Source organism: Anabrus simplex, chromosome X (assembly GCF_040414725.1).
Source record: "Anabrus simplex isolate iqAnaSimp1 chromosome X, ASM4041472v1, whole genome shotgun sequence".
NCBI lineage: Eukaryota > Metazoa > Arthropoda > Insecta > Orthoptera > Tettigoniidae > Anabrus > Anabrus simplex.
Genome location: NC_090279.1, coordinates 215,411,071 through 215,423,524, shown reverse-complemented (window position 1 = coordinate 215,423,524; position 12,454 = coordinate 215,411,071). Strand labels below are relative to the sequence as shown.

At 39.2% G+C, this 12,454-nt stretch overlaps 1 protein-coding gene across 1 annotated transcript in view; it reads right to left on the bottom strand.

Annotated features, from left to right (window-relative positions):
* Positions 1-12,454, bottom strand: part of LOC136886351 (carboxypeptidase D) — a 165,738-nt gene that overhangs the window by 128,684 nt on the left and 24,600 nt on the right. Inside the window, exons 4-5 of the mRNA XM_067159090.2 lie at positions 11,096-11,257; positions 9,971-10,210 (exon numbers count right to left, since the gene is read on the bottom strand). Coding sequence (XP_067015191.2) covers positions 9,971-10,210; positions 11,096-11,257 — 402 coding nt within the window. The remainder of the gene's footprint in view (positions 1-9,970; positions 10,211-11,095; positions 11,258-12,454) is intronic.

The window sequence follows — 12,454 nt, the reverse complement described above, 5'->3', positions numbered from 1 at the left end:
CTAGAGATCAACAGTTCTTTATTAGTAACTAGAAAAGTGAACCACACCAGCTCCTATAAAGAATACAACTGCAGAAGAAAGCAATGTACAGCCATTAAACTAGACACATACCATGTTTAAGTAGAGACTGAGTTCTAGATTATCCAACAAAATTATTTTAAAAATTTGGGATATAGCAGATAGTAAAAAAAAAACCACTCTCAAAACAACTTTTTGGTGTTTACCAAGTTATAAGTAAAAACGATTCCATTTTCGCATGGGTGTATTGAAACCTTGCAATTTCCAAAACTAACTGATACAGAAAGTAATGGTTTCCACAAATTTGTAGAGAAAGGTTCATTCTTTACATCAGCAGTAATGTCAAAACAAATATGACTGCCAAGAGTGCTGTATGTGGTTATTTATCAATTAAGTGCTTTATTTTATAAATAATCATAAGAAATAAGTTTAACCATAGCTTCTTGCATGCCACATTTTCAATGTAATACAATGGCTCAGTCCAACACCACTTTCCTTAAGTCCTTGTTTCCCTAGAACCCAAACCTTATTATTTTCATTGTAAAAGGCTGCCAGTATCGAGCTAACAAATGAAGACTTCCAGGAAGAACACTAATGTCTCGGTTCCAGTAAAACAGCCATTCAACAGAATTAAGTACTGTATATTTTTACACACAGGTTAAGCCTAGTAAAACAATTTGAGAATAAAACTTTATTTTCATAGCAACTGCAAAAATCTTACAGTCTATACTGAACCATATTTATCAGGCAAACTACTTCACAGATAATATTCAAAGTTTCATCAATTTCTTAAAGCTACTCAACCAAAATCATAGTAAAATCTTTCTCACTCTCAGAATTAGAGAGAGACTTATATGTGTTGCCCGTAAAAATGGTTTTATGTAACAGAAAATTATAAATCCTTTCCAAACAACGAGAATGTAAACAGGCAAGGTAAAGAAGTGTTGGTACTACAGGGATATGCAATCAGCTATTTAAAACTAAACCGACAGTTTAAAGACTTCTCAATTTTTTAAAAAATCTATTAATTGATATTTTCATTTGGTGTAATCAAATGACCACGGTTCACTCCTGGAAACCTATGACCAGGTAGGTATTTGCAATGTCCTCTAGAGCTGTGTCACTACACGGGGCGACAGAGGAGGTCTGCAGTGGTATTTCTAGCCGCCAGATTCAAACTGATGAAGCCAATGCTGGTTTTTTATGCTGGGAAGCCTGACAGGTACAATTTTGTAGAACTAATATCCTCAATTGGTTTAATTCCATATTGGAAACTTAATTTTTAATTGAGCACTTTTAACACTGATAAAGTATGCATACAAAATACAAACTATTTCTTGCTTGATTACCAAGACTATTTTTTTTGCCAGTAGAATCTCAGGTTTTCCAACCAAGGAAAGGAAGACGCAAAGAGGATGTCTGGTCCAATGATTGTACACTGTTTCATCTGCTTTTTATAAAATTACGATACACTTCTTCTACCAACAGGCACATGAGATTCATAAATTCACAACCAACTAAGTCTTATCTTCAAACATGAGGTCAAGAGAGTAACATTTTTCAATGTAGTTAAAGTTGCCATCATGGAGGTGCCTCACTGCATTTTTAGAGACAGCCTACATTCTTCAGCAGGAGTCACACACTGATATTTAATCTGGTTTACAATCGCCAGCAACAGGAAGATAATTATTCTCTCCTTGTAGCGTCTGTGGGATCATGCATATCATCAGAACTAAATTCTGAAGTTTCGCACAGAGATGTACATTTTCCTCAAAAACAGAAAGTTGCATAACCAGATTTCATAGGACGAGTAAAAAAAGTGATGTAGGTGAGAAATCAAAATTTCTCAATTTCAGCGCCTGGCATCAATAGTGCTGTCACTAGTGCTAAAACGCAATAGGAATTTTACTTAAGGTAAGGTTTCTTTTGCGAAGTTTCCTTGCAATACAACATTAAATATTCTGCGTAAACAGCACAATATGGTTAAAATGGAAGACTATGTTATCTAAGGTGCATATTTTACTCAGTCTTTATTATGGACAGAGTACCTAAAATGGCTACATTCATGTGGTCTAATAACTGTCAAAATATGGAGTAAATAATGCGCGTAGAGTAGAACTTGCTAGAAATATCAGAATCCAGCTCTGAAATAGAGAAACTAGCAAAATAAATCATCTTTTAATCAATATTGTATAGTGTTTCTTTGTGACACAGCTTTTATGGTTTCAGTTCTTACAGTTCATCAGACGAAAAAGTGTGTAGACCAACAAGATCTTATAAAAATGAACCACACACTAAGCAAAATAAGTTAAAATGATGAACTTGCATTTTCAATCAATCGTGTTTTAGACATGTACTCTGCCACCTACACTGCTCACAGAAGCAAACATGATGAAAGTTTGGCAGGAGCACTGACGTGCTGCAACTGCCAGGCACAAGCTGTTAATGGTTAATATTCATACCCTCCACAGTTTGCCGGGCTGGGTGGTTCATACGGTGGAGCACTAGTCTTCTGAGCCCAACTTGGCAGGTTCGATCCTGGCTCAGTCCGGTGGTATTTGAAGGTACTCGAATATGTCGGCCTCGTGTCAGTAGATTTATTGGCACGCCAGAGAACTCCTGACAAAATGTCGTCCCCTCGGCGTCTTCGAAACCACAAAAGTATTTGGTGGGACGTAAAATCATTAACATTATTATTATTATTCTACAGTTTCACCAAAACTACTGCATATTTTCTCTTTCGAATTCAGCCTCTATGGACTGCGAGTTAACAACCAATCTCATTTTCAGTGTCTGTGTCTGCCGACTTTGATATCCTGCCAGTATCTCTTGAGCCCATCGATTAGCGCTTTCTTCCGCTCCTCTGGTAAAGGGCCTCTCCGTCTTCTGGGTTCTATCTCCATCATAAGAGCCTGACAGCTTTTCACCATCCTTCTGAAACTAACCCTATCATTGATCTTATCCTCCGTTATGCCCACCTCTCTCAGCTCTTTCTAACACTCTTGGAACCATCTCAACTTAGATGCCTTTAGTTTTAGAAAATTCCAGATTTTCTTTGTGAGCCGGTCATTATTCACGTGTTCATTAAACAGCAATCTTCTCTTTCTAATTGTTATTGTTCTTTTGATATTATTTTTTTCAGTTTTCATCAATTCTATGAATACAAATAAAAAAAATCGTGTGTGTGAAGCTGCAAGTAAAAGCTAGTATAAACATAAAAGAAATTAAATCCTTCATGAGAAACTACACAGAATCTTCTTAAATGGTGGGGGCCATGCTTCTTTCGATCACATACTACAGAGCTCCTACTCATGGGCAATTGTAAACCAGTTCTGACTCTCGTATCTGCAGCAGTGAGGCCCACGCTGGTGGCACAAACAACTTTCATTAACAAGTTAAATTCTGTTCAATGTCTACTGTACGGATGAGTATTTTTCAATCTTTCAGAAACTGTGAGACAGAGATTCTGTAAAACAGTTATAAATAAAAATGTCATGGTATAGTCTGGTCTTTCCTGCTTTTTTCAAGATACTTGTGCACTCTGAGATAAGACAATACCAAATGATACAATAAATCTAAATTCTACTTCTGTGCTGTTCTTGATTGCACTGATCAACAGTAAGTTTCTACAAGAGGAGGAAATGTTGACTCATCCTTAAGGGATTTGTCATCAGATTGTTCTTAGGCAAGTATGTGAAAACTGTTTGGTAACCTGTTGCTCTGTAGTCTGTTCGCTACGATAGTATCTTGGGACAGAGATCATAACTGCACAATATGGACTGACTAGTGTAATAACTGCTGGGGAGAAAGGAACCTCAAAATTGACAAAAAAAATAATATTACCATTGATGCTTTCAAGGCTTTTTGGGCTTATGCCATGTCAAGAAAATAAGGTGAAATATGTCATCAGATGTCATTCCAAACCTCTTCCCAGGCCTCCTCTGTTGATGATCTTTCCCGTACCACAAGTAGGGGTATGCAGTATTTATCCTCATGCCTCATAAAGTGACCAAAATATACCGTATTTTCTTGACACAACAAAAGCCCAAAAAGCCTATATCATGTCTAAAATAATATATTTTGGTTTCATTATGACGCACGAGGATGAATACTGCATACCCCAACTTGTGGTACGGGGAAGAACATCAACAAAGGAGACCCGAGAAGAGGTTTGGGAGGCATCTGTTGAATTGCTCTGGAGAGCAACCAACAAGACTATGATCAACATGATGACAGCCAACATCCAGAACGGATAACAGCAGAAGCAGAAGAAACAAATGTGTCGCCAGAGATTTTTAACATGCTGACATCATACAATACAGAGAGAAAGTTTATGATTTTGTATATGGAGGCTAATGTAAAAAACTACACCAATTGCAGTACTTCTCTTATCATCAAAAAGCTTATATCTTCAAAATTATTATATGCTGCATATAATTGCGCTAGCTTATCAGAGGAGCATGCACTCACGCTCCATACTGCTGTATAAGAAGTAATCATGCTGTATGGAAGCTTATTGCAAAGTAGCTGAGACTACGACATCACCGGGCAAACTATAACATCATCGACTCACCATGACACATATCAGAGAATAACCGGCAACTAGACCGAAACATGCACTGTACTATGCCCACGCACCTTACACCACAAAAGTCCCATTCATTCAATTAAACTTTAAATAAAACAAGACAATTTTTTTTTAATTCAAAACTAAAAAGGCCAGGATACTGGAAGAATGAGTCTGTTTTCTGTGACGGTTCCTTGGTGTAAATCGCAGACAGATCAAGAGCAGACCACTTTTGGGGGTAACAGTGAGTGAGACCAAGTATAAGCCTCCCCTTGGGCAAATATGCCAGAATATTCCAGAATGAAATATATGCAATCTTCAAGTGCATGTATGAAGAGCTTTTGTAAACAGATTTTTATATTCTCAGACAGCCAAGCAGTACCAAGGGCTGTGACTTCTAAGTTGGTACAAGAATGACTCAGAACACTGTTTAACTTTGGACAGTTCAATGGTGTAAATCTACTGTGGGTCCAAGATCGCAGAAGCATCATGGAAGGGGAAAAAAACACCCTGATTTTTCAGACAAGGATTCTTACATTGACCAGAGGACTGATCAGGAGCTGGGCAAGGGATAAACACCTCAACCACGGTAACAAACATGGGAAAACTATTTATTAAAGGACCAAACACAAAAACAACTTGAACACTAACTTAAGTGTCAGTTAAGATACACAGTAGCATTCCTCACAAGTCACACATCTGTGAAGAACTAAAAATAAAAAGGGAATTCTAAAGAGCAACCTAGGTTGTAAATTATGCAGGAAAGAGACAAAAACTACACGTCATACAATCTGTGCATGCACAAGGTACAATATATTTATGATCATAATCGTTCAACCAAAGGAATTAAACACATATTGGGACTGCATACTCTAGTTACGAATAGACTGTTATTTCCAAACAGGATAGGAGAATAGTGCAGCGCACATGCAATGCTGACGGGCCCTTGTAATGCAAAAAAAAAGTGGGGAGTTCTAGTTTATGTGGTACAATGTGACGTCCATGGAGTAAGTTCAGGATATCGCTATAACAAACATCTCTTGAGATTCTGTTGACCAGTGCAATAAACACAGCACTTCTATAATCTTGTCACAAAGCACAGACTGGCTGTGAGAATGCTATTCTATCAATATTACAACATTTTTGTGATGTACATATCAGTCACAATATTCAGTCATAACATGTCTTATCATATTTACCCAAATATAATATGAGAACGACTTCTATCAAACAAACAACTTGTAGCATTTTCTACAAGAATCAAAATCATTTTACAACTCTCTCCATTTCAATTTATTGTCAGAAGTAACAAATGGAGAATGACTGAATCAGAGAGGGCCATGTGCATTTCTAACGAGTGCCAAGGATGTCTGGGCTGGTGAAAAGAATGGAAGAAGGGACAATTCCAAGGAAGATTAAGAAGCAGATATTGGAGGGAAAGAGGCACCTGGTAGCACCAGATTACAATGGATTCTGGAAGACATCTGGAGGTGGAGAGAATAGTTAGAGGAGTGGTGGAAGGAAAGGAAAAAAATGGAAGTCACTGACCCACTGTCCAAGTGACGAAACAAGAAAGAAATAGAGAGCAAGAGAGAGTAGAGATTTACCATGTAAGCAAACACAGACAGAAAATAAGAATCACATGGCTCCAACATTTTCAGCTGTAGCTTTTGTCAGGACAAGGAAGGAGGACAAGGAGGATAGGACAAGGAAGGTGATGACACTGTTGTGAGGTGAAGGGAAGGTGGAGATACACGACAGAAGTGAAGGGAGAAAAAGACCAGTGATCTAACGTTGAAATGGGGTGCTTCCCTGGATCTGAGCACCAGCTAATGTCCCACTATAGGGTAAGAGGTGGGAAGATGGGGGTAAAACTGTGAAACAACTTGATGGATGGAAGCTGTGCCTACAAACTGGCTTTGAATGCGGGGACATACAATGTGAATAGAGGAAGACAATAATGAACTCTGCAATGGAGGTTAAAAGAGGTGATGATTGTCAGACACAGGTGTGGAATTACAGAGGCCACAATGCTGGCTGGAGGCACTTCACAAGATACACTAATACTCTGCATTTTGCAGACTATGAGGTCATCCTTACAACTAAAAACAACTCTACTCAACAGCAACTTTCCTTTCTGTTATAAACCAAAGCAAACTGCAAAAACTGCTATCAAAACGACATGCAAACACAAAAGAACAAACACACAGCAATGCAATAATACCTTGTTACACAAAGCAGGCCTGCAACTTTACAGGTCCCTCCTGAAATCATGACAAAATACAAGGTTCACAAAAGTGAAATAAATTGACCAAAATTGCAAGCAAAATATACTTAGACATGTAAAACCAAGAACAACACTAGACCCCCATGTTCAGTAAGAGAAAGATGAAAAAGCAATGGGAATGTGGAAGAGAAATAGCAGAGACATTCCTTGATTTGCAGAAGGCATACAATAGCATCCCCAAAGTAAAGGTATGGAAAGTCATGAAGCAAAAGGATCTGGAAAACAAACGACTGAATACAGGCAAGCAGCAGCAGTATCCCATCTCCTCTGGACTACAATCTCCAGCAATTTTCATTTTCATTCATAATGGATGAAGCAGTTAAGGAGACAAAGGGAAAATATGGTGGCAGAGAACTAAAGGTGGTGATGCTTGTGGTTTGGGCAGCAAACAGAGGACATGTTGTGCGACCATATTGGTAAAAACAAGAAAATAGTGTTGACTAGAGGAGAAAGAAAAAAGTACGGTACAAACTGGGGGGGGGCCACGATCTTGTTCAAGGCTTCAAGTCAACCATGTGCAAAGAAAACAGAACTCAAAGATTTTGATGAAAATGTTATATGCCAAAGTTTCCTGGAGCATTATGAAGTACAGAAAGAAATTCCTGCCAGTGGCACGATGCATTAATAGAGCAGGAGCTCGAAAGGATTATAATTTGAAAGCGGTCATAAAAGTGATGACGAAATGAACATTGTGGATGTGGACAGCCAGCGAGTTTGAAGGACACAGTTGTTCATTCAATTAAAAGGCAAATGAAGATTTTAACACTGCATGCTCTACTTCAGATGTTGCACGTTAACAGATTACGAGAGTATGTGTCTGCACGAAGTTGTATGTTCAAACAGATTATAATATACTGTTCAAAAAAATCAGAGGGATTAGAATTTGACTGCGTGTACCATGTAATGAGTCCGTGATTAAGATATAAACTGTTGCTCTTATTCTTCCGACATGTTTTAAGAATGAGAGGAATCCTCCACATTTCGTTGGAAAGAAATGGCTTTGTGGCAGTAGTCAAGTGTATCGTGCCATGCCTCAGAGTGAAATGGACGAGCAATGTCTCGCTCTGTCATCTAGTGAGTAAGTAAAGAGTGCGTCTCTATATTCTCTGTGTACATTTCATCAGTCGAAATGAAGTATCTGAATGAGGCTGAACGTGTTTGTGGAGTGACATTACTTCACAAAGGTTGGACTATCCGTGCAGTGTGGCTTCATCTGTTGTTGGGAGGGTTTGGAAACGATTTTGTAAAACGGGTACATACGAAAGCCAGGGCAAGGGAGAAAATAGTAAACATCGGGCAGAGAAGATCGATATGTGGTGAACTGTTCTCTCTGCCGGCGCTCTGCGACTGCCTGGGACCTACATAATGTTCTAAAAGCAGCAACTGGTTACAGTGTCAGTGACCAAACAATACGCAACAAACTCCAAGAGGCAGGCTTAAGACCAAGAAGACCAGCTACCTCAATTAACTGATCGGCACAAGAGAGGTCGACTTAGATTTGTTGAGGACCATAGAAACTGGCAGCTGCGTCACTGGCGCAATGTATTGTTACGGACGAGTCCCACTTACGTCTAACACGGTGCAACGGACATATAAGTGTATTTAATATTGTATATATACGTGTATATCATCATCGTGGTGAACTTCATAATGAAGCAGCAGTCCAGGAAATGGACAGATTTGGCTGCGGCTCAGTCACGGTGTCAGGTGGCATTACAATAGATGGCCAATCGGACCTTCAGATAATCATAGGCCAAACTTAATGCTCAGAGGTACATCAACGAGATTGTAGTGGATCACATTATGCCCATTGCAGTTGTAATGGGTCTCCAGTTTATCCTGTAACACAACAATGCAAGAGGGCATTCAGCAGCAGGGATTCGCGAGTCAAACATTAGACTTGCCTGCTCTGAGTCCTGACCTCAATCCCATTGAACATTTATGGGATATGCTGGACAGACAACTTCGGGCCCGTCCTGTAGCTCCTCAGGCTCTTGAACAACTTGCAAAGGTCCTTATTGAGGAGTAGGACAAAATTCCACAAGAAACTGTTCGGAGACTTGTCAGGAGCATGTCTCGAAGATATGAGGCAGTAATACGGGCACATGGAGGGTCTACCAGATATTGAAATGTTTCTTTCTGGGCTCTACGTGAATTAATTTAACAACTTTACACTTTGGTTTACGACGTTGTGTTGAATTTCTGGTCATAGCACCAACACGTGTGATAAGAAGTGAAGAGGATATGTACATTTCTGTTAAATAAAAGTTCCATTTTCCAGATAAAATGTCTGTTTCTCTCTAACCATTCCTGAAAAAATAATGCAGGTGTTTAAAATGTTGTCCCTCTAATTTTTTTGAGCAGTGAATTAATATGAACACACCACTTCTATTCTTTATTCCCAGTCATGTAATGATAGCTATCAGTGCTTTATTGTGACTGTGCATTGACTTGCTAACAGTAATGACTGATCAGACAAATACTGTGGAGGATTTTTGGACCAACAGACCAGGAGGGAGAATCAAGCATGATTGAGACGAGATAGCTGTTTACAACCTCCGATATTGTGGTAGACATTATGAGAAGGAGATTGAGATGGGCAGGGCATGTTATGAGAAAAAAAAAAATGTTGTGTGGTTATCAGAGGGAAAGATGCCACCACAAAGACCTAAAACATTACCATATGTGGTAGCAATAGCCCTGGCAGTAAATAAGTAAGAGCTAGGCTGAGTAGCTCAGATAGTAGAGCACTGCCCATCTGAGTTCATGTTGGCAGGTCCAACCTGGCTCAGTCTGTATTTGAAGGTGCTCTAATACGCAAGCCCCGTGTTGAAAGATTTACCAGGACGTTAAATTACTACTGCGGGACAAACTTCTGGCGCCTCAGAGTCTCCAAAAACCATGAAAGTAGTCAGTGGGACATAAATCCAATAACATTATTATTAAGTAAGTAAATAAGTAAGTAAAAGTTAATATTATATTTGGGTAAAAATGGCACAACAGTAATAATCATTAATATCTGTGGATTTGTCATGTGAATCCTCTAAAACTAATTTTTATTTTTTAAAAAGCCTGTATCCCTTAAAAATCTGAGTTACCTGATGTGGGAGGCGCAAACTTGAGAGTGAAGTTGGCAATGGCAGTCTGGCCATCCTCCACAGTGACAGAGGTAGGTGCACTGGTTTCATATCCTGAACCAGCCACTGTCAAAGTGTACTGACCAGGGAGCAGCAGTCGCCAGTATTCTCCACGAGCTGACGATGTTACATTGCGCTCGATACCGGATACCACGATATCAACTCCTTCTGCCGGTTCACCTCTCTCGTTTATCACAAACCCTATACAGAAAAAAAAACATTGCAGTATAGACCAACAGTGTCCATGGGAGCTGCCCTGAAGACAGAGCACTGTGGTGGATTCATTAACCGTCAACACTCGAACCTGTTCAACTTATCACATACTTGTACTCGTACTTTTCCGGAAACGTACGACTACCCTACTGATATCTGTTCTTAAGGCTTCAGCAATTTATTATGCAAAACTCAAGCTGGATTAGAAGACTTAACATGCTTACACAAACAATGAATATCCAGAATTTACAAATGTCCCCGTATGTATTCACTGGTCAAATTATGCAGGAACTTCATAAAACCAGCACTGGTAGGCTTGTGGGTTACCCAGCCACAGCAATAATCATTTTCTAATGAACTAGAGCCTTGTTTAACTTCAGATTCACTGAAATAAAGACTTTAGCTGACCACCTCAGAAACAAGTTCCAAGAAACGTTCACCCAGTTCAAAAACATTCAGTTTATCTCATCAAAGAGACACAGATTTAGAATAAAGGCATTTGATATCTGTGATTGTGAGACCTGATATGTGCTGGATTTTATTTTTTACACGCGGTAAACTACAGAAATAATTCCTGAACGTGAATTTGTGGTATCAGGTGCGGTTGTCCTGATGCTAAATGAAAGGCAGAATTGCAGAAAGGACATACACTGTGGATAAATAACTGGTATTCAAGTCCAAAACTATACAACCACCAATATAAAAAATAAACTAATATGTGGTACAGTCAGGTAAAATAGGAGTATGCCAAAATTTGCTTTAAAAAATTGGAGACAGGACAAATAAGCAAGGTGGGCATTTTCATTAATGGACATTTGTGCTGTGGGCATTTTGAATTGGATGTTTTAACTGATGACCAATCAGGAACCTCACCTTTGACTCCCATGTGCGTGGCCTCTACGAGGCGCAACAGACTCTCCCTGTTGTTCTCCCACTCCTCAGGCAAAGACGAGGCATTGGGGTACTTGCAACAGCTCAACTCAAACGTCAACTCGAAGCAATTGGTGCGTACATAGTTGAAGTCCTGCATGCCACCTGGAACATGAAGAATATGACCTAGGTTCATACGAAAACATATATGAAAATAAAACAATAATTTTCCTGTAGACTTCAAATTGTTGCCTCATGCTTAATTCTTTCTTTGCTAGTGGTTTAACATCGATTTAGCAAATCAAAAGTTTTTATCTACACAAAGTAGCAACCATAGTGTTAATTAACGTACAGCCCCAGCATTCACCTGGTGTGATAATGGGAACCACAGAAAAACGTCCTCAGGGCCATCGATGGTGCGATTTGAATCTATCATCTCCCAAATGCAAGCTCACAGCTACGTGACGATAACCGTGGGTCCAACTTCCTCAGTCAGTCAACACTGATCTGGATTTATTGCAGTCGCACAGGTGGCAGATTCCCTATCTATTGTTTTCCTAGCTTTTTCTTAAATGATTGAAAAGTATTTGGAAATTATTGAACATCTCCCTTGGTAAGTTATTCCAATCCCTAACACCCCTTCCTTTAAACGGATATTTGCCCCAATTTGTTTTCATGAATTCCAACTTTATCTTCATATTGTGATTTTTCCCACTTTTAAAGACACATCTATTAATGCCATTCCACACCATCCCTTCACTGACAGCTCGGAACATACCACTTATAATACCAATACAGTTGGTCCGTTATTGGACATAAATTTTCCAGCTAACTCATTCCTGGTTGCCAGCGTTTCGCCCCAGTGTGCTAAGTTGGGCTCATCAGTTGGAACATAACACACCCACCAAGACGCATGGCTACTGCACACCGTGGAGGTGGCTCCAAGTAGCCTAGGCAGAAGCCTCAAGTTTTAACTTATCAGTGGGACGATTAGCTGAAAATATTTTCCTACACTTACATTCAATATTGTTTTGAGAGAAAACAAAATTACACTTTTTGTGCCCACGCGTACATCATCTTTATACAAAGATACAGCAGGTTTACTCATTGAGATCATAGGGGGCTGAGGAGAAATGGATGTCCAGGAATTGGGATTGATGAGAGAGCCTTTGTCTTTGAACAGTGAAGTTTTCTTTCTATTTCTCCCACTTCCTGCACTGATCTGTCACTGTGTGTCCTACTGTGAGTTTCTCTCAATGTTCCTATCTTCCTACAAATGGCTTGCAAAGTCAAAAGTAAATGCATTTAAAATTTTTGTCAGTCTACTTCTTTCTTAATTTGTTTGTGGCAACATCACGGGAA